Source organism: Eurypyga helias, unplaced genomic scaffold (assembly GCF_000690775.1).
Source record: "Eurypyga helias isolate BGI_N326 unplaced genomic scaffold, ASM69077v1 scaffold595, whole genome shotgun sequence".
Taxonomy (NCBI): Eukaryota; Metazoa; Chordata; class Aves; order Eurypygiformes; family Eurypygidae; genus Eurypyga; species Eurypyga helias.
The window spans coordinates 2,107-26,369 of record NW_010249231.1 but is presented as its reverse complement, the minus strand read 5'-3'; the positions used below and the strand labels follow the sequence as shown (position 1 = coordinate 26,369).

Here is a 24,263-nt window from a genome sequence, read left to right as displayed (position 1 = left end):
ATTGCAGGGCCCAGACTAAACTACGGTCAAAATGCAGAGGGCAGGTTGCGCTCGTTGCATTTAAATTTTGCAGGCTTCCTTCTGACATTTTCCCAATATGCTGGTCTGTTTGTTAATATCTTTCTTTCTCTACCTTGAATCACATTCCTTTTAATGCTGCCCTTTAAATACTACTGTATTGTTCTCCATCATGTGTCTGCATCAATCTAGAATTTTTTACGATGTATCCTGCCCTCTGTTCAAATTGAGCCATCAGGTGACGGACATTCCCTGGAAATCCATGTAATACTTGTTTTCATCAGAATCCAGTCTCCTCTAGGTAGTTTCAAATCAATTTTGGGCTTCATGGAGTTGAAGAACATCACAGTACAGGATTACAAACTTGTAAACCCTTCCAGTGTGCACCAAAATGAAGAGGAGTATGTGCACAGGCAACAAACTCGGTGTCTTTAGCTTTGTTTGGAGAAGTCCCAGCCAATCCAAAGGAGTAGAGAGACTATTCATGCTATTTATGGGCAGAAGGTGCTAATTTAGTTATTTTAATATCATTAAAAATAATTAATTATGACAATATACAGTTGTTAATGTAAAATGCATACAGAAATGGGCAAAAGCACATATTTTTTTAGTAATTAGATCACAGTGAAGCTATCAATATTTCAAATTTTGTGCCAGCGTATACATAATCTGTGTTGGAGAAGGGAAAGTTTTTCCTTTCCGTGGGGTACTTTGGCAACTGAGAAGAAAAACTCTTCCACATAATGTGATGCAAACGCTGTGTTATATTTACATGACAGTGAATGCCGTAACAGATGCATCTCTGACAGTTTTCCAAAATCTGGAGTTTTTTTAGGTTGTTTCTCCTCATCCACTGAATTTTGGTATTCAACCTGTTAAACAGGTTTACTGTGTTAATGATGCTTTACCCTACTTACCAGAAAGCATTCCTCCGCTAAACAGCAGTAGGGAAGACGTTTCTCATGCTGTTCATCTGCATGAGGTGTTAACTCAGTTACTCTGATGTTAACATTAAGTTCGTATTTATTTTAGTTACTTATTTGTTACTTCTTGTAACCCATTTGCATGTTTTTAAATTAAGCATGTGGTGTTATTTCAGGCCTCCTGTGCCTGTATGTGCGCTGCAGGAACAATGTAGGCACGAACACGTTAATTCGGTCAAGGAAATAAGGAGAGGATATGCTGCACATTGGTGCTGAACCAAGGTCTTTCAGTTTTTCTGGGGCTTTGAGCTTCACCTAAGAATCCTGAATATTTTCTTTGGCATTCTAACCTCTAAGAAGAGCTAGTTTGAGAAACTTTTAACAGTAGATTTTTTGGGAGTGATCAGTAGGAGTCCATTTTTTTCTAAAAGGAGAATTATTTCTTTTTCTGCTAGACAGAGGCTTTGAGCTTTCTGTTTCACTGGAACATGTCTAGTTGGTGTTTGCTTGGCAACCTTTGTAGTCTTCGTGCAGCTTTTCTGTGGTTTGTTTTGATCAAATAGCGTGTGGATGGTACCTCTGAAGGCATTTTATTTGTGCAAAAATACTGTTCTCTTATTAAACCTGTGGTGATTTCCCTCTGTCGTTTTCCCATAGTTTAAAGGGACTTTCTAGTTTAATAGTTGTCAGGTTATGTCTGAGACCTCATGTATGAGACAAACGATACGTTGTTGGAAGAATTTTTCTGTTTCTTAATTAACTCAATTTAGCTGTACTGGAGCTTGTCTTTATTGGCAGATTTTGCTGGCTTTTTTCAGTAAATGAAGCTTAACTGCTGTGTCCTCTTCTACTCTCTGTCCCTTTTCTCTTTCAGTTGCACTGAATTTGCATAACATTGTGAACATTTCCTTTAATCAGAAACTGTTGCAAATATGGGTCCCCGGCGGAAAAATGTGAAACCATGCTCAGTGAACAGGGAAGGCTCCGAGTCTACGAAAGCTGATGAGCCAAAGGATTACATGAACCAACTCTCCCATGAAGTGCTTTGCCACATCTTCAGGTGAGCAGCTTGTCAGAAGTCAATCTAGTGTTTATCGTTATATTGTTTTATGGGGTTTTTTTCCAATCTTACTTGCACTGATGCTTGTGTCACAAAGTTTTCAGAAAGTGTGGATGTACCACGAGTGAACTGGTAGATACAAAGGGGTGAGAAATGGGGCATGCTGGTATGTACTAGAAAATGAAAGTATCTTTAATTAAACCACATAAAAACTATTGGGGCAAATGGTTTGGTCAGCAGTATTTCAGAACTAAAGCATCTCTTCATTTTAATATTTTATTTGTTCCTTAAATATCCTATATTCAGTGTTAAAAATTGGTGAATCATTCTGCTTAGCAAAATTTCACACTATTAGAGTACGGTCTAAAAATTCTGTTTGAATTAATGTTATTAGGTGTTGGAAATATATGAATTTGTGTAGTCATGCTTGGGATGTTCTTTAAAAAAAAAAATTCAAAAAAGGATCCACCTTTGATAAATCAGAGGGGTGTTTTTTCCTCTCCCAAAGGTACCTTCCCTTGCAGGATATCATGTGCATGGAATGCCTGTCCAGGAAGCTGAAGGAAGCAGTCACTCTTTATCTTCGAGTAGTGAAGGTTGTGGATCTGTGTGCAGGCCGTTGGTGGGAATACATGCCCACTGGTGAGTAATGCACTCACTCAAGATATGGCATTAAAGTGGTATTGAGCAAAACCGTCTGTGCTATCCTGGTGTTGTGGTTTGGTCCCAGACAGCAGCTAAGTACCACACAGCCGCTCGCTCCCCTCCAGTGGAGGAGAATCGGAGAAAAAGACAAGGAAACTCAGGGGTTAAGAACAATTTAATAATTGAAAGTAAATGAAATAAAATAATTAGATCCATAATACTAGTAATAGTAATAATATGTCATGAAAATAATAGAAAACAAATTATACAACTACTCACCACCCGCCAACTGACCTAGAGCCAGAGACGGAGAGAGAGAGCCCACCCCCCAACTTGTACTGAGCATGACGTTTTATGGAATGGAATGTCCCTTTGGTCAGTTTGGGTTAGCTGTCCTGGCTGTGTCCCCTCCCAGCTTCTTGTAGAGAACAAACTGGGAACACAGGTGCAGCATCAGAAACCAAAAAAGTCTTTGACTTGGTACAAACACTCCTTGGCAACAACTGAAAACTCAATGTTACCAATACTCTTCTCAGCCCAAATCCAAAACCTATCCTCAAACAAATCCAGAACATAACCTCATGCTAGCTACTGTGAAGAAAGTTAACTCTGTCCCAACTAAAACCAGCACCCCTGGTATTTATAACGACATACGCAGGGTAAATTTTCAAAAGCAGTAAAAGGAGTTTGATGTTAAATTCCTTTTGACTTATGTGAGATTTGGGTGGCTTCCTTGAGAATGTGGTTTGGAAAATTTATCTCTGTCTGTGTGTGTATATAAATCAGATATTGCTGTAGCAGAAATGGGGATTCTCTGTAGCAGTCTGTAAATACAATCTGTGTTTGTCTGATTGTTGTAAGGGAGTTAATCCAAGGGTTAATCCAAGAAGAGGCTGTTTGCATGCAGGCAGGAAAAAATACAGTGGAATGAGAGAGCAACTCATCTGCCAACACTTAACAATGTAAGACTAAATAAATTTTGATGTCACACCTCAAGCCATCTTCAGATCAATAGATAAATTTGGCAACCTAGGTCAACCCTGTGAGTATTAGGATTTCTGTTGGATTTAAATTACACTGCGTGGGATTTGTTGGGGGAGAAACCTAAAGTGAATATATACTCTAAAAGTCAGAGGATCTGCAAATTTACATTTATTAGGGCTGATATCAGGTAGATGGTTCTACCTAACCTAATATAGATGTAAATACAGGTAACTTGGTAGTTTAAAATCTTTTTGATGTGTTGTTTTATGTTAGAATAAAATAATCCTTTGCTTTAAGAAACTGTCATACTACTTTGACAATTGTGAGCTGTGGTGAATAGTGATGAACTGCACATGACTGATCCAGCTGGGCATTTTTGAGCCATGTAGTTGATAAAGGGAATTCCAGGAGAGAGAGACACACAAGCCCAGACAGTCCGCATTGGTGCTTCATCTGAGAAGGGAGAAAGTATAGTTAACCCTGTAGCCATGCAACTCCACTGAAGGAAGCCTATAGCAAGCCAGCACAATTCAAGGCGGAAGAGTATGTAGGTCATGATGTCTAGAATCTGGAAGTAGAAGACAAGCTATTGCTTCACTAAGTACATCTTTTGACATTGTTCTCTCTATACTGCCATATAAAGAGAACAATGTATTTGGCTTTCCCTTTACAGCTAGGTGTCTGCTGTCACACAAATACCAAATCTGTTGTTGTCATCTTAGGTTTCACTGATTCCAGTTTCCTAACGCTGCTGAGGAAGATGCCAGACATTGAACAACTTTATGGTCTTCATCCCAGGTATCTTGAAAGGCGCAGAGTCCGTGGCCATGAAGCTTTCAGCATTCCTGGAGTTTTAGAGGCTTTGCAGGCCTGTCCAAATCTGCTGGTGAGTGGTTAGACTTGAGAGAGAACCTCCTTCAGCAGCTGAGATGATGCATGTTAACAGAGCAGAACTGTGTCAGGGACTCATTGCTTCCAGGGCCTTGTGTTCACATCTGGCTGTACAGAGGAGCAGTTAATTGTGACCACATTTGCAAACGAGCACTGTTTTTAGTTGCACCAGTGGGAATCACCGGTGCTCTTAAGTCCAGAAATTAAGACTCTGATCCCCCTGCTTTTAAGAAGCTAAGTCTTGTCACAAAGTTGAAGTGAAATAACACATTGCATGATGTATAGTGTGTTGCTGAGACGTTTACATGGTTAAGTGGATGATGTTGCATGAACTGGTGTTAGACCATTTCCTTCGCTTCTTTTTATCCAGGGTGTCGAGACCTCTCATTTAGAGCTGGTGGAAGCTATTTGGACATACATGCCGCAAGTTCACATTTTAGGGAAGTTTCGTAATCGTAATGGTGCTTTTCCAATTCCTCCTGAGAATAAGCTGAAAATTCCTATAGGAGCTAAAATTCAGACTTTGCACTTAGTAGGTAAGTGTGGTAGTGGTGAAGCGGATGGCTTCAGCACAGGTGAATTTAAAGGCTTTGAAGCTCTGCAAGATCGTAATTCGTTTTTAAGAGAGGGAGTTTGGCATGTAGCATTTTTAAATGTTAGTTGCTCTCTATATAATAGCAGGTCCAAAGGGCAAATTCTAAAAAAGCGTGTTGAGAAAGTGAGGTGAAGAACTTGTGTTTAAAATGTTTACAGCTTTTCTCACATGCCACATTGCAGAGTGTTCCTTTGTAAAGCCAGAATGTTAATCCATAGAAATTTATCCTAGAGTTTGCAGTTTACACCTTGCTTAAAATGTGTGTTTTGTTTGTGTGTTATTAGGGGTGAATGTCCCCGAGATTCCTTGTATCCCAATGCTGAGGCACCTTTATTTGAAGTGGGTGAGACTCACCAAACCACAGCCTTTTAAAGATTTCCTTTGTATCAGCTTACGCACTTTTGTCATGAGGAACTGCGCCGGTAAGAGGGACTCATACATGCAGGGGATGTTTTAACATGTAGGAAATCTAATTCTGTTAAAGCTGCATAGGCACCAGCTGTAAAAGGAAATCTTAGAATACATGATTCTGAAAACAGCCATTGTTTTATTGGTGGTGTGGGACAGAAATGTGTCCAACTATTCTGTACATGATTTAGTGCTATGCAGTTCTGTTGAATTCCTGATCCAGGTGGCTATATGTGGACATTTTTTAATTCTTTAACGTGATGGATTCAATGTTGCTAAGAGAACAGCCACCTTTGTCTGTATTGGTTTGTTCTATGTAGGACCCACAAATTCTTTGAAGTACGTTCCCCTAGTGACGGGCCTGGCTTCTGCTCGAAATTTGGAACATTTAGAACTGATACGTGTTCCGTTTCTTGGAGGACTTATCCAGCACGTGGTAGAAGACAGCTGGAGATCAGGTATGAAACTTCTTATCCCTCATACTTAAAAAACCCAAGCAAATAGATAAATAAAAATATTAGCAAATACTGGGTGCATGTGAAGCTTATTATTTTAAAGGTGTCGGTTTGGAACTGTGGTTATGATGCTAAATACAGCTCTGTATTGAGTAGTGTTTTGATCTTTTAACTGCAATTAACTCCCGACTGATAAGCTAAGCTTGCAGTTGCATTTGCTGGTGCGTAGAACTAGCAGGATTGAAGGGGAGTTGCGTGTAAATGTGTGTTTTATTGATTTGCTAAAAAAGATGTGTTTTGTTAATTCACTTGTCAAGACAACACTGGTGGAAATGTGTAAGGCTTAAGTTTGGGATCTGTGACTGAAGTGAAAGAATGTTTTTTATTTGGCAGGTGGCTTTAGGAATTTGCACACTATAGTTCTGGGAGCTTGCAAGAATGCACTTGAAGTGGATCTGGGCTACCTCATCATAACTGCTGCACGAAGGTTTGGGCCTTTAGATCTTTCTTTTTCCCTTTCTCCTTTTTCAAAATAAGTATCAGTAGTGAAGTCTGAGAATGTGGAGAACCAGAAAAACCTCCAAAAATTTAAGGGATAAACATTTGAACTTTACATAACAGGAGTATTCTGCGTTTAAAAATAGCTGGAGTTATGTCTTCATGATTCACTTCGTATTAAGCCACCTTCTTAGACCTGTTTCTGAAAAGTGTGGTGCTGTCAGTCTCGCAGCTATATTGCTGTGTAACTACCGAATACTGCCATGAAGATACAGCAGGTATCCTCTTAATCCTGCTATTGCTGAAATAATGTGTTCATTTTATTACCAGAGGGCATCTTCTTGGGTGGTTTCTATGGTGATTGTGTTTTGGCATGCCTTTTAATAGGAGCAATTCTTAATTGCATTCAGGTTGCATGAAGTGCGGATCCAGCCTTCCTTGACCAAAGATGGTGTTTTTTCTGCTTTGAAGATGGCTGAACTGGAATTTCCACAGTTTGAAACTCTTCACCTAGGATACGTTGATGAATTTTTACTACAGTGTATGACATTTTTTATGTACATAAATTATTTGACACATATAAGTATTTAATCAGTTGATTTGTTTTCAGTCATTTTCTAGGAGTGATTAAAAAATAATATTAATGTACCCATACTGAGGCTGCTGATCTCATACAGCCAAATATGGTTTTCTTCACTTCCTGAAACTCTTACTGAAATTGGGAAGGTCTCAGCTTTATTGAACTGAAGTACTGATCTGATTAATTTTGCCAGACTGTACTGCAATAGGGAGCTAGAGAATCATGCTATAAAAAGCAAGTTTCTGAAACTTACTGCTGCGTTTGCTACTATCTTTTTTGTAGGTAAAATGACGAATGGAGACCTGGTGAAGTACGGCTTGGCTGATGTGGTTGAAAACCCAGGAATTATTACAGATATTGGTATGAAAGCTGTAAATGAAGTGTTTTCTTGCATCAAGTATCTGGTCATTTACAACTGCCCACATCTACATAACCCAAATAATTGGATCACAGGTATTGCATACCTTTGAAATGTTAGAGATATTACATGAATAGCTGTGATATTAAACCAGAATTTTTCTGCTCATAGTGCTGCTTGTTCTGTTTCTTAGTAAGTACAGTAGATGATGCTTGGTTTGGACTGTAATGCTGCTGGTAACAGTCAGAATGGAGGTGCAGAAGATACCTACTCTCATATCTGGAAAGGGTATAATCTAAAATAAATGAGAGAGGAATCCTTCAGGAAATGCATGTCTTCTCCTCTGCAGATCATTCGAGGTGGACGCGACTGGTTGACCTCACCCTGGTGCGATGCCATGCCATAAAGCTGGATTCTTTCAGTCAGTTCATTGAGTTATTGCCAAGCTTAGAATTCATTTCTCTGGACCAGATGTTCCGTGAACCTCCTAAGGTGAGTCTTTCAGGGAATGGTTTTCCTTTTTATTTTTGCCAGCTGATTGAAAATACGGTAAGCTCTAGCTGTTACACATTCTTTTTAACGTTGTAATTAATTAAATAGCTTGGTAAATAAATGACTCTTGTTTGCAGTTGCTTTTATCATAATATGTTAAGGAGAATGATGCTGCTTCTGCAGATGGGAGCAGTAGCAAGGTATGACTTTGTATCAATGTGTGACCAGGAAATAAGACTCACTTTGATTCTGTGTTTCTGTTGAGGTCTCTGCTGCTACTACGTTTTGCTACTGCTTTTTGTATGATTTTTTTTTTTTCTCACGCTTAGGGCTCTGTTTACAATGCTGAGGGGTTGTTATGATTTTGTAGTGGGTGAAATAGCAGTACTGTTCCCCTGTTGGAGTGCTTTCAAAGCTTACAAATTTTATTTCTTCATGTTGTCCCCTCTATCACACTGTAACACAAATCTTTGTAACAGCTGTTGTAACATATTGAAAACTTCATATGTAAAAGCCTGCTTTATTTGATCATTAATTCTATTTTGAGGCTACTGTGTTCTGGGAGGACTACGTAATTTGCTGTTTGTATTGATATCATATGTTCTCATAGCAAATGAAATACAGTTTAGTAAAGTAAGATGACATGCTTTGTGGAGTTTCCTTTCATTAGGAGCTTAACAGAGCGTAAGTTTTCTGGGTTTCCAGACTTAAGATGGACCCTTGGAATGTGTAGCATAAGGAAGTATTAGGGGCAGTTTCCCTGTTCTTCACATGCACATTGTTCTGCTGTCCTGGCTGCTACTGACAGAGAGCTTTTTCTGTTTGCATTAGGATATGTTGTCGAGATAACGTGTCCGTGTTTTCAAATCTCAACAAGCCCGTTTTGCTTTCAGGGTTGTGCTCGTGTGGGCCTAAGTGCAGGCACAGGAATTGGGGTCTCATCTGCCCTAGTCAGCAATCAGAACTCGAACAATGACAATGACAACAACAATAACCACCAGAATAACAATAACCCAAACATTCACCACAACAATCACCAACACCCAAACGACCAGAACGAGGAGAATGAGCTGCGGCAAGATGGTCAAGCTGAAGAGCAGCAGATTGCAGCTGAGGGTAATCTCTGATCTTTGTGAACCGTTGTAGAGAGGGCTTTTATTTGCACTGCCACTTACATAGGGTCCTAGGGAAGGTATGAATATGCACTGAAAGCCTGTTGCTCTTTCAGTTCCTGGTAGGTAGCTTTAATCTTTTCTGTGGGCTGTCAGCACATCTCTCATACCCGTGCGATAAAAGCTGTCTTTGTGTTGTACCTACTAGCTGTTGCAGGCCTATTACAGTTCAGTGGTTTATGTCAGTACAGATGTTAGCAATGTAGAGTTTAAGTGATACCTCTCTGTGAAAGTGTGAGGTGTTTTCTAGGCTCCTCTGGTCAGAGCTGGGAGTACATCACAGTGTCAAACGGTGCATTTTTAAACTTTCCCAGCAAAGGCAGAAGTCACTGAAGGGAATTACTATGTAAATCCTGGTTATGCTGCTCACTGCAATAGAACAAGACTTTTGGGGAGGAGTGGAAAATTTAGGAGAAATAAACTCCAAAAGTTAGGCTGGGGCTTTGGCTAAAGAGATGTAGAACAAATATATGAGAGACTTTTTGCAGCCTAGACACACACACTGAAGAAATCAAGGCAGCTATTACTTCTTTCTTGATGATTCTCTTGACTCTCTGTAGGTTCAGCTGAATTCCTCCTATGCTTATGGGCTCTGTTCTTCTGTTTCCTCTTCTTGACCTCATCTTAATCTTTTCAGCACTGAATGAGATGGAGGAGGTGGCACAGGAAGAAGGGATGGCTGCTGGACAGGGCCAGAATGAGCTCCCAGCTCACAGCCAGGCTGTTGTTCCTATGGAGGTCGACGAAGAGCAAGCAGGTAACTCTGGTTTTGGAATGAAATTACCTTTCAGTATCCCATTCTTGAGGGGTTAATTTTTTCAGTATAAGTCTGGTTTTGGATGATTTTCTTCAGCTGGTGTGTTTGGAATACTGATGCTAGCACACCTTACTGCTGTGAAGATATTTGTTGTTTTAAAGTCTGTTTTACAGTTCCCAGTTTTCTTTTGCATATGGAATAAAATATCTTGATCTTAAAGCCTTATTTTTGTGCCCAGCATAATAAAAGACTTAGAAGGCCAAAATGAGCTTGTAATGTTCCTATGTTGGTGTTAATGGCCTTACTTCTTACACTGCAGCATGTGGATTCATTTTTGCCTTTTTTTTTTCTCCCAAGCCAAAACAACTTGTTTCAGTGTTAATTTGTGCTAGTGACATCATTAGTGACACAAGACAGTCTTGATTTCTTTTATAGCCACTACTTGCTGGACAACATAATTTTCTACTAAATATGCCAACAACAAGGAGTAACATACACCTATGCTGGATCTGTTCACTTTTTCAAGATAACTCCTGAAAAGGTTATTTAACTTCATGTTCATTTCTTGTGTTGTTCACAGGCAGATATGTCATTCTGATTGGCTAATGCCTTTGGTTAGTAGCCAAGAGAGGTAACTAGTGAAGCACATTTATTCTGAAGCTTGATAATTCATGCTTCTCTTTCCCACTTCTAGCAGTGGATTTTAGAAGGGTAATTGCAGATGTTCTGACCAACATTTCTGTCCTTGTGGGGGAGGTTTCAGAGACTGCCTATAGTATGTAGTTGTGCAGTTACTCGTAGTGTTGTGGAGGAACCTTTAAGCTGTTCTGAAGCAGAGAAACATTACAGAAAACCCATGTTTTCTCTTATATTGTGACACTCTTCCCCTTCCAAACTAGAATGATTTAATGCTGAAATGCAGTGTTTTGCTCTTCCTATATTTGGATTTTAATGAGGAAGCCACAGAATAGGTGGCTAAATTGAATCAAATTCATATCTTGTCCTTTTGTGAAGCAGTTCTAAACTTCTCCAGCACTTTAATCCATGCTTTGCTTATTTTTCCGTGAACTGTTGGCATTCTTCTAATGTTTTCAGGACCAAGTGGCATTCAGCCTGTTGTGAAAGCAACACCTATTACTGTCCATGATTCGGACAGTGAGGATGAGGAAGAAAACATGGGGACTTCAAGAGCCTGCATCTCCAGCAGCATTGCACAGAATTACTCAGATGGAGAAGAGAAAAGCAGGGATCCAGTGGAAACTAGAGAACCTTCAGGTGTGGAACAGATGGGGTCCTGGGTACTATTAAGGAAAATTTATTCTTAAGCTTCAGTCTTTCCATCTTGTTCAGTTTTATTTCTAGCTTTGTGGCAGGCATGCTTGTTTATTTTCCCTCCCTACTCGTTTCTTCTTTTTATAAATCTAGAACAAAGGTGTAAGGACACATTTCTTTGAGCTCCAGTCACATAGTTGCTGTACAGAAGCACATAAATAGTGGTGCTGCACTGCTCTGCATGCAGAGACCTGCAGCTCCTCTTTCAGATTTCCAAGTGCACAGAATTTATCATGTCTGTGAAGCCACATTTGCAGCTGGGTTGTCTGTGTGATTCATCTGTCAAAGCATTGCTGCTGAAACAAAACGTGACCGTTAGGGCAAATGCATGAGAGGTGGCCATCTTTTGGTTCATGGGGGCCCTGTGGCAGTGTCCTGAAGGAGTCACTTTAAGATCAACTTTACATTGATGGGAACTTTGGAGGTTAGTTAGAATTCTCAGGGTGATGATCAGTACTGTTGTCTTCACCTCTGAACAACACTTACTGTTGTAGCATGTGTTTTTAGATTAGTAGTAGTATATATAATTATGACTCGTTCAGAGGCCTAGAACTTCATGGCAGTATGACAGTTAGAGAGAGACAAAGAAAAGGACATTCCCCAACCTCTGAGTTTACAGCTATAAGCTGCACATCTGTGACACTGAAGTCTGAGTGCTGAGTCCGATGCCGTACGGCCTTTCCAGAGACGGAGGTGACATGCCATTCCCTATGGAGTGTATTGCAATTGAAGCAGTTTCTTACATATACGAGAAAAGAGGAAGTGGAAGTCAAACTGTGATGTACAAGTAATCGACAGATAAAGTACAGGTGGTATTAAGCCTTCGTGGGTATTTAGCGAAGCAGTTAGCATAAGAATCGTGCATTGGGAAGGACTAAGAAATGGACTAATCTAGTACTGGTTTACTTTCTGCAAAGCTTAGGACGTACCAAAGCTGCAGGGATCAAGTATCCTCCTGTTGGAACTAGCATACTCCCTGCACTTCAGCCCTGTCATTTTGGTAATATTTCAGCAAAATCGGTAGTTTCAACTCGGGAATCTGTAGGGTGCTGTGGTTACAGCGTAGATGCCATTTCTGGTTTGAGGGTTGAAATAACCTGTGTTGGGAGACAATTTGCATAAACCTTTGTAGTGCCAATAATGTTTTTTCAGGCTTGGTTTAGTGTAATTAGTTGGGAGGATTAAGATAGTAGACATTAAGTTTCAACTGTGATTTGTACGCTATTCGCTATGGTTTTTTATTCATTGTAAGCAGAGACTACTGTTATCTATTGGCACCGTTTTCTGTATCCAGGAGAGGGAGCTAAGAATTGCTATTGAAAGCATTAACTTTAGTCTTCTCTGTATTACTGTCTAAGTCCTTGGATTTATTCCTTATATTTAGAAAACAGAAGCCTATTGCAGTATGTTTTTCATATTTTTGTGCTTTGACCTTTGTGACCAGTTAGCTGCTTTGTGAAAATATTAGCCTCTCTGGCAAATATGTATCTCATTTACTGACAAACATCCCAGCACATCACCACAAAAATAGCTGCAAGACATTACAGAGATTCTGCAACTGCTAGAAATGTTATTTATTCTCATAACGTAAATAGCAGCGTGGTCCTGACAAGATTTGTCATCGGCCTCTAGGCTGCCTCCTGTTTTAAGTAGTCTGACTGAGCAGCTCTCAGCATTTATTTGAACTGTGTATTAGGTTGTCTCTTTGTTCTCTCTCGCTTAACTCTTTACAGTGAGCGGTAAAGGCAAGACACCGCTGCGGAAGAGGTGCAGTGCCAGCCAAGCGGGCCAGACAAAGCAGTTCCATACCGAGGAAAGCAGCTGTGAGAAAGGTTGTCAAGTAACAAGTGAGCAGATTAAAGCAGACATGAAAGCAGCAAGTGACATGCCTGAAAGGAACAAAAGCAAAGATTCTTACCCAGGTTGCAGTAATGCTACAGGATCAACAGGAACATCCAGCTCCTGCAGTGCTGTTTCTCCTAGCCCTGACTGTGCACAGACAGCTAATAGCCACTCTGCTGGCACCAGTCCCGCAATTGGAGATGAGCCCAGGCAGTGTGTCTGCTTGCCTCGTAAACGGGAAGGTTCCGTTGAGCGAGAGACTGAGGAGAGCTCCGCTTGTTCCAGGTGTTCCTGCTACAAGGCACAGGATGCACAACAGAGGACTAGTGGGTGTTGCGATGGGGAATGCCCATCCACGAGTGCAGCCTGCAGGAACGGACCACATAGCACTGGGGCAGATTTTGCACTTAGGACTCTGCCGAACTGTGGGCCTCCAGGAGGGACAAATGATGAGAGGACTAGTGGGAGTGCCTGTGGGCTTGCCAGTGAGGAGGAGAGCACGGGCGCCCAGCGAAGGAGCTGTGAGATGGAGTATAAAGAAGAGTATCCTCGCCGACCACTCACACGAGCTAGAAGCAAGCTGTCCCATGTCCCTCTGGTGTCAGAGTCAGGTATGACCTAGATGCGTATGTTAATGTCTGAGTAAACTACTGTGCTGGCATGAGGCAGTGTTGAACAGCAACACCCACAGATAATACTGAAGTTAAACGTGACGTTTATTGGTTAATTATTTAAAACTAAGTGGTTTATCAAAGGGACAGAATATTGATGGAACAGAAATGGCTGACTTCACTGCCACAGCTAGGTAAAATAACGGATCTCTCTGAAGTGCCAGTGACTTTTTTCCTCCGTGCAAGTATTTCTGTATGTGTTATCCGTACATACTAAACAGTGTTTCATTTACTATTTTGAAAACCAAATGCAACTTCTTTTGACAGCTTCTCTCTTCCTGTGAAGGCTGTTATTCATTGAAACATAAGACTGTCTCCCCCATTAAAATTCTCCCTTTAAAAGGAAGAAGACAGCAGGTACGCTCAGATCTTAGCAAGAAGGCAAAAGTTAATAACTGATACGTTATCAACCAATAAAGAAAGCCATAAGTATAATTAAGCCAAGCTTATGCACCTGCATATTGGATTCTACTTCCAAGTGTATAAGGCATGGTGATCAAACTCAGTGAAAACTGTCTTTTTATTAAATAGGTTTATGCTTCACTCATGTAAAACAACCAATAAAGTAGAAACAAAGTCCTGAAGGGCTGGAACAAAGCCGGAAATGTTGGGAGAAAAGAATAGATGTGAGAGGGGAACTAGCTGTTTTTTCCAAATACACTTGCGTTCCAAAATAATCATATTAGTCTGGCATAGCACACTTTATAATTACCTCATATATCCAGGATTCTTAGAGAATATCGGGCAAGCAAAACAAAACTGAAAAATGAGACATGCTAGCTACAGAACTGTATGCGTTGGAGGTAGAAAAGAATGATAGCAAATTCGTATCTCTGCAAACATGGAATGATTCAAACACAGTATGTCCTAGTGTCTGTTTCCAGTTTATCTTGATGTTCCCAAGTGTTAACGAAATCTGAATCACCTAGGATATATTGTTCTGTAGCTAGATGCATCTCGGATTGAAAAATGATCTTGCTACTAAATTCAAAATGTCTGTTTTGTACCTTGCTCCATTGTGACTAGTAATTAATCTACAAAAATCTGAAGAAATAGTTCCTCTCTATCCTCATCCATTACCAAAACATGAAGTGAAGGCAGTCAGATCTAAGTATTAAATTAGGGTATCTATTTTGAAAGCATCTCTGTTTTCATGTTTCAGTTGTTAGTCAGGAAAAAGACCTGTTCTGCTTGTGGAGAAATATGTCTCAGTATTTCCTGTATTTAGCCTACACAAGTCAGAACTGTTTTTCCAGCTCCATACAATTAAGTGTATGTCTTTATGCACTTACTTCCTTCTTTGAAGCATTAGATACTAGCTGACGCTTAAGGCAGAATCTGAGATGATGTGTCATTTTTATCCTTTAAATCTGTGTTGAATACAGAGAGCACTGAGACTTCTGCCAGGCTGTTAGAGTGCTTTTCTTCACTAGGATAGGATGTACAACTCAGGAGAGGATAACCTGCAAAGACTTTGTTACAGAGTTGGAAATGGTTTTGCATAATTAGTCTAAAAATGTGCCTTGAACATGACTGCTTACTATTATTCTAGCATAAATGACATGGTGATTTTCGGCTTCTGTAACAAACCTATGTTTGGTAGTAGAAGTAGAGTTTTTTTCCCCCTAAATTACTTACTTATGTTAAACAGTAGAACAAGTCAAATATTAAAGAGGGTGAAATTTTAAAAGCATTATGAGCACAGACTAATGTGGCTAAAGGATGAGTCAAGTGTGTAATTTTGATTTTTACGTTAATAATGTAAGCCATACTTTTTCTTGTAATAAATGGGGTTTTTCTTAAACTTGTTTTAGTTTGCATCTGTAGTGAAGCAAGCTTTTCATGCTTTCAAATGCATGTTATGTTACACCTTCCATAAAGATTTCTTGGCTTGGGCTGCACCTTGAACAACTCAACACAAAATTGGAAAGTTTTTCCCTTAATATCACTAAGAAATATTTCACTATCTGTAGATACTCTAGGAACTGTCCAAAAATTCCCAGGAGATGATTCATGGGTGCCACAAGTTGATACTACATCTTTCAACCTGTGGATCCTCTAAAACAGGAGCCTGAACACTGAATGTCACCTGTTAGGTAATAGTTTACATGTATTGATGGAATTTGAGGATGTTAAGTAGGAAAAGATATATTTTTTTTCAGTGTTAATGGTAGCATAGGATGGAGTAATTCATACATAGTCTCTAATATTTTGCACTTGTCTTGGTTGTGAATCTTTGTGAACACGCCATATGTTTTAATAAAAGCGTCAAAGGTAGCTTGATTTTAGTAAACTATTGGTTTGGTCTGTTAATAACAGAAAATTAATTCTAGGGGTTTTTTTTTCTCTTAATGTAGGAAGTAAGATTGGTTATCTATCATCATTTCTTTTCAAAGCTTCATCTTTTAAATCAAGCAGGTATTTGATGTCGCAGGTACATGAAACGGAGTAAGCAGCATCTTGGGAACATCCAAGTATTTTATACCTGGTCATCCATGGCAATATTAGGAAAAACTTAGTGACAGTTGTAAAGAGCAGACTTTCCAGTAGTTTGAGATTATTCCTGCTATTTAAAACATTAAAGTATTTTGGTACTTTTGTTTGTCAAGAATTTTCTGTTTGCTGCAGAGAACCAAACCAACCTAGCAATTCAGCTTCTTTTTTGGCTCCTCATCTTTTTGTGGTGTTGAACCTGCAGGTTCAGCATTCCTGTGTTTTCATCTACAAAGAGGCCACTCCCACGCCCCAGGTTATTTAGTATGAATAATTCTGAGCAACAAACCTGAAAGTTATTTTTGTGCAAGGAAAACAGATATAGTTGTTTTCAAGTCAGGTATTTTGATCTGCTTATGTAAGAAATATATATATATTCTTATTGTACATTTTCACCTAGGGTATGCCTCTGTTCTGAAATGTAAACAGAGGAAAGATTTTTCTGGTTTTCTATTTCCAGAGGTGGCCAAACCAAAGCCACGGCAAACCACAAAGCGGAAAAGGACAGCTGACAAGTCCACAAGTACAAGTGACCCCGTTATTGAAGATGATCATGTTCAAGTAAGGTCGTTTTCCTCACTTGCTGCAGGTTTACCAGCTGGAGATGCTCATGAACAGCGATGGGATTACACAATCTCTTCTGTGTAGAGCCAGATGAGGCCCACATGCTGTTGCTGCTCTCTTTGGTCTTAACCATATAGAGGAAATTTCTGTTAGGTGCAGTGATTCTCTGACTCTGAGAAAAGCAGAGTATTAGCTAAAGCTAAGCGTGAAGTTTGTCAGGTGCTCATGGCTGTAGTGCTGCCTGACGTCCTGCCTTCCCACAGCATCCTCCTCGATGTCTTCTCCACCATTCATTTTTGAAACAACAGCAGAGGCTACTGCTGTTAAAAGAAGAAGGGCTTAGGTAATCACCTCTGGGCAACTCGGCTGTTACTTTGCAGGCTGGAGGTTCTCTTTGTGTGTAAGTAACAGTAGTTAATTCTCCTGCAGTGAAAGTCAGTTGTGGAAGGAGAAATCGCAAGGTCTGACTTGCTGTATTGGGGCTGTTTACCCAAGGCTTGTATTCTAGCCCAGCATGAGATTGCTTCAGAGGGTGACTGAACACCTAACTTAAGCTTCTCTTCTGAGCTCTGCTGTAGAAGAACCTCCCTGCGTTTATTTTCCCCTCTTTCCAGTGAAGAACATAGACTTACTAATTTAAGATGACTTTTGTGAATGTGTCCCAAAATACTTTTGGTTACTAGGATGCATTCCAGCTTTTGTGATTAGCATGTAAGGTATTATGGGGTGCATGATTTTTCTTAAAATACGCCATTTCAAAAGAACATTATTGTGATTTAAAAAAAAAATAAAATTAACTATCCATGGTTACAAGAAACAGCTTAAATTGCTGGAACTCAAAGAACCCATTGCAGAATGCTGCTTTTTTTCTCCTTACATGTGTTTACTTTGTTTTAATAGACCTCTGTTTAGTCATCTTTGTACAATTGGTCAGCTTCGTCCTAGGGCTGCTAAATTTTGCTTGAATTTTAGTGATAAAGTTGAGATAAAAAGTGAAAAGATCCTTTCTGCTTACATTCTCCTTGTGCTCAGGCTGTTGGGAATGATTCTGCCTATGTGTTTCTTGAGCTTGATGCGTGCTTTATTTTTCTAACACTGATAGTGGAAATAAAGGATTAAATAAGTTATGTATGTAATTTTCAGTACTCCATGTGAAGTTGTCATCTGAGATAGCAGAGGTAAAATACATTGAGAAGTGTGAGAAGTTCAAACTCTGATTCTCTACCGTACCTTCTTCCTGTGTTTAAACAAGAGCTACTGTCCAGAATTGCTATTTTTGTCATCCTGGTTGAAAAACAGAAATGAAATAGTAGAGGATCTGAAGTGCCTGACAGATGATACTTAGGTTTTCTGATAGAAATCATGCTTCTGCTGTAACTCCTTTTTTTAATCTTGTGAAGTTGTTCTTGTGCATTTTGTGATGTTTTCAGCAGGAAGTCTTTTTTTCTCATTGCCATCAGTAGCCTAGTCGTCTCAAGTACCCGTTGTGAACAGAAGCTGTGTTATATTGATTACTATCCAATTAATATCCTTCTGTATCTGACGGTATCTTTTAAAATTCAGTTTAATTTGTTTTCTTTGTATTTACCCTGTCATAGATTATTTCTTTTTTTTTTTTTTAATTTTCACCAGGTACTGACTTTGAAATCCAAAAACCTAGTTGGAATCACGTTGACCAATTGTGGAATAACAGATTTGGTTCTGAAAGACTGCCCCAAAATGATGTTCATACATGGTAGGTAGTTAATGTCACATGTACCTCTCCCATCTGGCATTATTAGAAATTTCTGAAAGAATTAAAGTCAGTCCACTGCTTATTTTGTATTCATCAGCTGCATTGCTGCAAGTCAAACTGATGCTTAGAACACCAAGTATTACTGCTTCTCGACTGGAGTCCCTCTTTCCTTAGACTTTGTAACAGGTTTAATAAAGATTAACATCTGAAAATCAACAGATGAAATTATGAGACAGTTAGGAAGAGGAGATGTTTATTGAAGAGTGATAATACAATAATTGGAGTTGATGAAATGAGTTTCAGCGTACCTTGTTTTTTCTCTCATTTCTTTCCTGCCTCCGTAGATTATTTAGCTGACATGATGATACTTTCCTCCTTGGTATGATAAAAATCTGTTTTAAATTATGCACTGGAGCTGCATTAGATTCACATGCCAGGGTGTGTGACTCGTCCTGTATTGAAGCGTTGGGTTATTTATTGTGTTCTGCAACATCTTCACTAAATGACACATTTTCTTCTGAAATGAAGTATCTCTACTTAGCAGAGAATGAAGAAATTACTTCTTTATTTGTTGCAGAATACTTCTTAGAACGTACGTTAAAAATTAACTAAATTTTGATTACGTGAGCAGGGTTACTGGAAAGGAAATAGCTTTATTTTACGTTGCGTGGCTTCACAATGCTCTAAATTTGATCTGATTTTGAAGTCAGTGGTTTTCAATTGTGGCAGTCCACAGACCATTTCAGGGGACTTTGTGAAAGGAAACAAAGGGAGGAAAAGGTTATTGTTAGATTAAATTTGACATGGCCTTTTAGAAGGACTCTTACAAGTTCGCAAGGTAGAAGTTTGATCATAATGTGGAAGAAACGAAGAGCCAGTCTGTTTCTTCTGTACACTTAAGTGGCCAGCTATCCAAACTGCTTCAGTAATTGTTACTTACGTTACTTGTTTGCCTTTTGAAACCGTAGACTGAAAATCTCTGATAGGAGGTCAAAGTCTTTTCAGTATTATATTTCTTTTCTTTTAATAATTTTGTTTGTTGATTTATAGCTACAAGGTGCCGTGTACTGAAACACTTAAAAGTAGAAAATGCACCCGTTGTCAATCGGTTTGACTATGCCCAGTGCAAGAAGTTAAACATGGATCAGGTTTTGGATCAGATTCTCAGGATGCCACCAGAAAGAAACCGGATCATTTATCTTCGTCCAATGCAGCAGGTGTGCAACCAACTTTCGTTTAATTATGAACAGATCTGAACTTCTGCCTGTGTTCTTTCACCACTCTTGTCCTCATGCATTTGTCAATTAATGCAAGAGATGTAAATGTTATAACACAACTCTGAGAAACTTGTTTATTAAAATTTTATCCCATCAAGGCTTTTATGGCAGAACCTGGATGATACTGAGTTTTAAGATTTAATGTTGCCATCTCTGATATTCATTGCCTCAGAAAACCTTGTAAAAAGTCAGGATGCACTGAATTCATTCCAAACTGAATATTCAAGTAACTGTAAGAATCTAGGAGCTACAACCTAGGTGCTACTAAGTCAGCGTGTAGTTTTTCAGAAGCAGAACGTAGGCATCTGAAATCTGTAATGCGTGTCCTATTAGATTTAATAACAGCAGTTAGTGTTTTGAATACTCCTTTGCTGAAAGCTGCATCCTCTTTTGATGCTAAACAGTGTTGCAAGACAGTTGTAGTACTGGGAGGCACCCTTTCCTCCCGCAGATTTTGTCTAGGAGATGTAAGCCCTGATATTTAGTGACGTGTTGAGGCCATTTGACAAGTAATTAAGGGTGCTTAATTTAAGATGTGGAATAGTTTTTTTCAACTTTTTATCACTTGAACCAGAGCATTCTGTATTTTACTGTGATGCTGCTTCTTTCATGCAAGGTAATGCTTTTTCTGGCTCGGTTTGCCTGACTGACAAGGGAAGGCTGATGTGCTACAAAAGCCAGCTTTTATTTGAAACCAGATCTCTTGCTTTAGCTCTTAGAGGACACTGGTAAAACTACTGGAGGGGAGGGAATGCACAAAAAAACCCAACACCTCCTTCCAGGCCAGAGACAAATTCTGAGAAAGTGGATGTAGTTTAGACCGTTATGTAATTTTATGAAAGTTTACATACGTATTGGAGTTACAAAACACTCAGAAAATAGACATTCTCATCAAGTTCCGCTGCTTGGGAAGATTCATAGGCAAAGCTGCACTAGGAAAATTTTACTCCATTTAACCATGTATTTGTTGATGTATGCTGTTAAAATTTCTTTTCATTGGATGTGCTACCCCAGAATTTGGGGGATGTGGTAGATGTCTGCTCTTGACTCTAAAATCCCATCTCTTTGTTTCTCTTGTTTACAACTTTGCTGCCTTTCACAGGTTGACACGTTGACGCTGGAGCAAAAGATATTTAGTGGCCCTTATCCATACCACATTTGCATAATTCATGAATTCAGTAACCCCCCTAATGTCCGCAATAAGGTGCGCGTTCGGAGCTGGATGGACACAATAGCAAATATCAACCAGTGAGTACCTGCCCCTCAGTAACTTCACACAAAAGGTATTCAGCCCTAATTGAGCAGCCGCAGCTTGAATCAAGCCGTAGACTTGCTGTATTCTGTTAGCCACATGAAAAAAAATAGTTCTTTGACCAGTGAAGGTTGAATTCTAGATGGTGTCATGTAGAATTTCAATGTCAGGATGTATCTAATACAAAACATAGATAAATAAACCTAACCATATGAAAAATACTGTAGAATTCTCCAGTTCTGTTCCATTCAGCAGTTAATGCAGTTGAATATTGGAGTAGTCAGGATGGCTGAGGGATATCTTTGACTCTGAAAACAGATTTCTTCTATTAAAAAAGAGAGAGACTGATTGATTTCAAGAAATAATGTTAGTTCTGGGGGAGATGATGTGCAATCAAGAGAACAAACTTACTTTTGAAGTTTAGTTTAGTTGCAGCTGTGTTAGCTTGTTCCTTACAGATAGAAAGCTATGCTTAAATGGTAGCTTAAGTGGTTTCTCATCTAAACAGTATGTACTCTCTATCATTACTCTCAAAAGCGAAGGGATTGCACGCTGAATTTATGAAAGGGTCTTAGAGGAGTGTTTCTACAGATTCAGGCTCATTAAAGGAAAGGTTGTGTAATAGGATTTCCCATTTGGTTTTTCTGTCTCCTGCCTTCAAACTTCCTATCGCAACAGCCTCTAATCTCTTCCTCCTTCCCTCTAGAGAGCTTATTAAATATGAATTCTTCCCTGAAGCTACACGAACTGATGAAGATCTGAAGAAATACACTAAGTATCCTTGGGGACGAGACATTTACACTCTAGAAGGTGAGTGTTTATAGAGCTGAAAGCTGATGATCAGTCTCTTGCTAAGTAAGTTTGCATCAAGTTAAAGAGACATAATAGTTCTTGTGAGAGATGTGGAGGACCTTTGACACAGACTGGGGGAATTGAAGTGAGAAGGTACTTTTCCTGCATTAGACTGACCAATCTAGGTGATACCAGTGACATTTACTTGATGAAGGGTGCTGATGCTGCAGGACTGACATTGTCCTCTTTGTATGTTTATCCTGTCTGTCTTCTAGGCATTGTGGATGGCGCCCCTTACTCCATGATTACTGACTTCCCATGGTTGAGATCACTGAGAACAGCAGAGCCAAACAGCTATGCTAGATATGACTTTGAGGATGATGAGAGAAGTGAGTCATCTTTTTTGCTGTATTCAAACAACTTCAACTTGTTGCTTGGTCCCAGGCTGATGGTGCATTCCTTTATTTTTTAGCTTTCTAATTCTTATGCTATTTTTGGTAGACTATAAATAACTACATGTAGCAGTGTTGGGAGCTGGATGAGAAGGGTCCAGCAGAATTGAGGACCAGTACTACAACATCAGAAGGATATAGACCTGTTGGAATGAGTCCAGAGGAGGCCATGAAGATGCTCAGAGGGCTGGAGCACCTCTGCTATGATGAAAGGCTGAGAGAATTGGGCTTATTCAGCCTGGAGAAGAGAAGGCTCCGGGGAGACCTTGTAGCACCTTCCAGTACCTGAAGGGGCTACAAGGAAGCTGGGGGGGACTTTTTACAAGGGTCTGTAGTGACAGGACAAGGGGTAACCGGTTTAAATTGAAAGCGGGGAGGTTTAGATTAGATATCAGGAAGAAATTCTTCCCGGAGAGGGTGAGGAGCACTGGAACAGGTTGCCCAGAGAAGCTGGGGATGCCCCATCCCTGGAAGTGTCCAAGGCCAGCCTGGATGAGGCTTGGAGCAACTTGGTCTAGTGGAAGGGGTCCCTGCCCATGGCAGGGGGGGGGAACTAGATGATCTTTAAGGTCCCTACTAACCCAAACCATTCTATGATTATTTTTTTGCTAATTTTATTTTCATTTTGTTTGAAACTGATAGAGTTAATGCTTGTCATTCAGCATGTAGTCTGAATTATAGAATATCAATACGTATTGATTTAAAAGAGTAATTGGATTAAATATGATGTCAGATCCATAAAAATAACAGACAAGACTGCTACTTTACCCAATTGCTCTTGTTTAGAAGCCATTTAAGTGATCACTGAAATGGATAACCTGAAAGCATGTGGGATGAGTCTCAGGGGGAAGCCTTTGTTATGCTCTGGGATTCCTTTCATTTGCAGACGTACCTACTTTGTGTACATTAAATGGGTATTGGAGCTGTCCAAAGGTTTAAATATGGGGAAGGCAGAATACCTTTTCTGCTTGAATAATATTCCTTAAAGGTGGTTGCTCAATGGAAGATTTTTCTGCTTGGTTTGTTTTCCAAGACTGTCTCATTTAATGCAAAACTCATTCGCTTGTGAATTTCTTTGTAGGAAAGATTGTAGTTTTTATTCTGTGTGTCTTCCACAGCTACTATTTATGCACCCCGAAGGAAAGGACAGTTGTCTGCAGACATCTGTATGGAAACGATAGGAGAAGAGATCTCCGAGCTGCGCCAGATGAAAAAAGGTGTATTCCAACGTGTGGTGGCGATCTTCATCCATTACTGTGATGTCAACGGTGAACCGGTAGAGGATGATTACATCTGAGTGGATACCCTCCCTGACCTGTCATCTCTTCCTAAATTCTGATTGGCACTGCCAGCCAAGAAAGCAGGTGGATTCTTTCCGAATGCAAAGCATTTTCTTGAAACACATACTTTGCAGTTTGCTCTCACACAGTTTGGAAAGGAGTATGTAGTAAATGTATAATGAAAAGTAAAAATTGTATACTAAGATTTGTACATAGAGGAAACAAAAAAAAAAACTTCCTAATACTGAGACTTTATTTCATATGTTTATACAATTTAATTTAAATTCCATTTTAATGAAGGCCAATAATTAGGAACAGGGAAGAATATTTGAATTTTTCAACCCATACAATTCATAGCGGGGTTGTTTTTTTTTTTTCACGTAAACAAAATCTCATTTGCTATGTTCAAAAGAGTCATCAGAGTCTCTTTTAATCTGTGCCTTTCTTGAGCATTTAAGAGTCCAGTCTGAGTAAACCTGTTGAGCACAATCTTTGTGTCTTGTGTGCATTTTTCAAAGAGAATTGTTCGACAGCTGTTGCAAAGAAGGCCAAAAGCAGAAAAAAGTACCGAAGATGGTGATCTGTGGTGATTTCTAGAGTTCATTAGAAACATATTTTGGGAAAGAGAACCCCCCACATTTAGCAGCTTGGAAACAGAAGATATATTCTGAAATATTTTGTACCATGAGATTTGATTTTAATAGTGTGTTTGATGCTGTGATATGAAAAATAAGTTG

General features: G+C 39.4%; 1 protein-coding gene across 2 annotated transcripts; it reads left to right on the top strand.

Moving 5' to 3' along the window:
* Positions 1-1,865: 1,865 nt before the first annotated feature.
* FBXO38 (F-box protein 38) lies at positions 1,866-24,003 on the top strand. 2 transcript variants are annotated; one of them, XM_010151275.1, is made up of 21 exons: positions 1,866-2,001; positions 2,510-2,643; positions 4,353-4,516; positions 4,892-5,057; positions 5,401-5,538; positions 5,845-5,982; positions 6,373-6,466; positions 6,888-7,018; positions 7,340-7,510; positions 7,765-7,907; positions 8,801-9,023; positions 9,717-9,836; positions 10,932-11,111; positions 12,902-13,396; positions 16,635-16,735; positions 18,371-18,473; positions 19,524-19,690; positions 20,853-20,998; positions 21,709-21,812; positions 22,070-22,183; positions 23,365-24,003. In XM_010151275.1, exons 1-21 carry the CDS (start codon positions 1,874-1,876, stop codon positions 23,541-23,543), a joined length of 3,339 nt encoding a protein of 1,112 aa, XP_010149577.1. In that variant the 5' UTR covers positions 1,866-1,873; the 3' UTR covers positions 23,544-24,003. The 2 variants fall into 2 exon arrangements, with proteins under 2 accessions (XP_010149577.1, XP_010149578.1); XM_010151276.1 differs by lacking the exon at positions 12,902-13,396.
* The last annotated feature ends 260 nt before the right edge of the window (positions 24,004-24,263 follow it).

Excerpts from the sequence above, each read along its gene's own strand:
- FBXO38 (XM_010151275.1), top strand. The coding sequence starts at position 1,874 with ATGGGTCCCCGGCGGAAAAATGTGAAACCATGCTCAGTGAACAGGGAA. Across the intron at positions 9,837-10,931 it reads GGTCGACGAAGAGCAAGCAG|GACCAAGTGGCATTCAGCCT; the intron begins GTAACTCTGGTT and ends TAATGTTTTCAG. Across the intron at positions 19,691-20,852 it reads ATCTTCGTCCAATGCAGCAG|GTTGACACGTTGACGCTGGA; the intron begins GTGTGCAACCAA and ends TGCCTTTCACAG.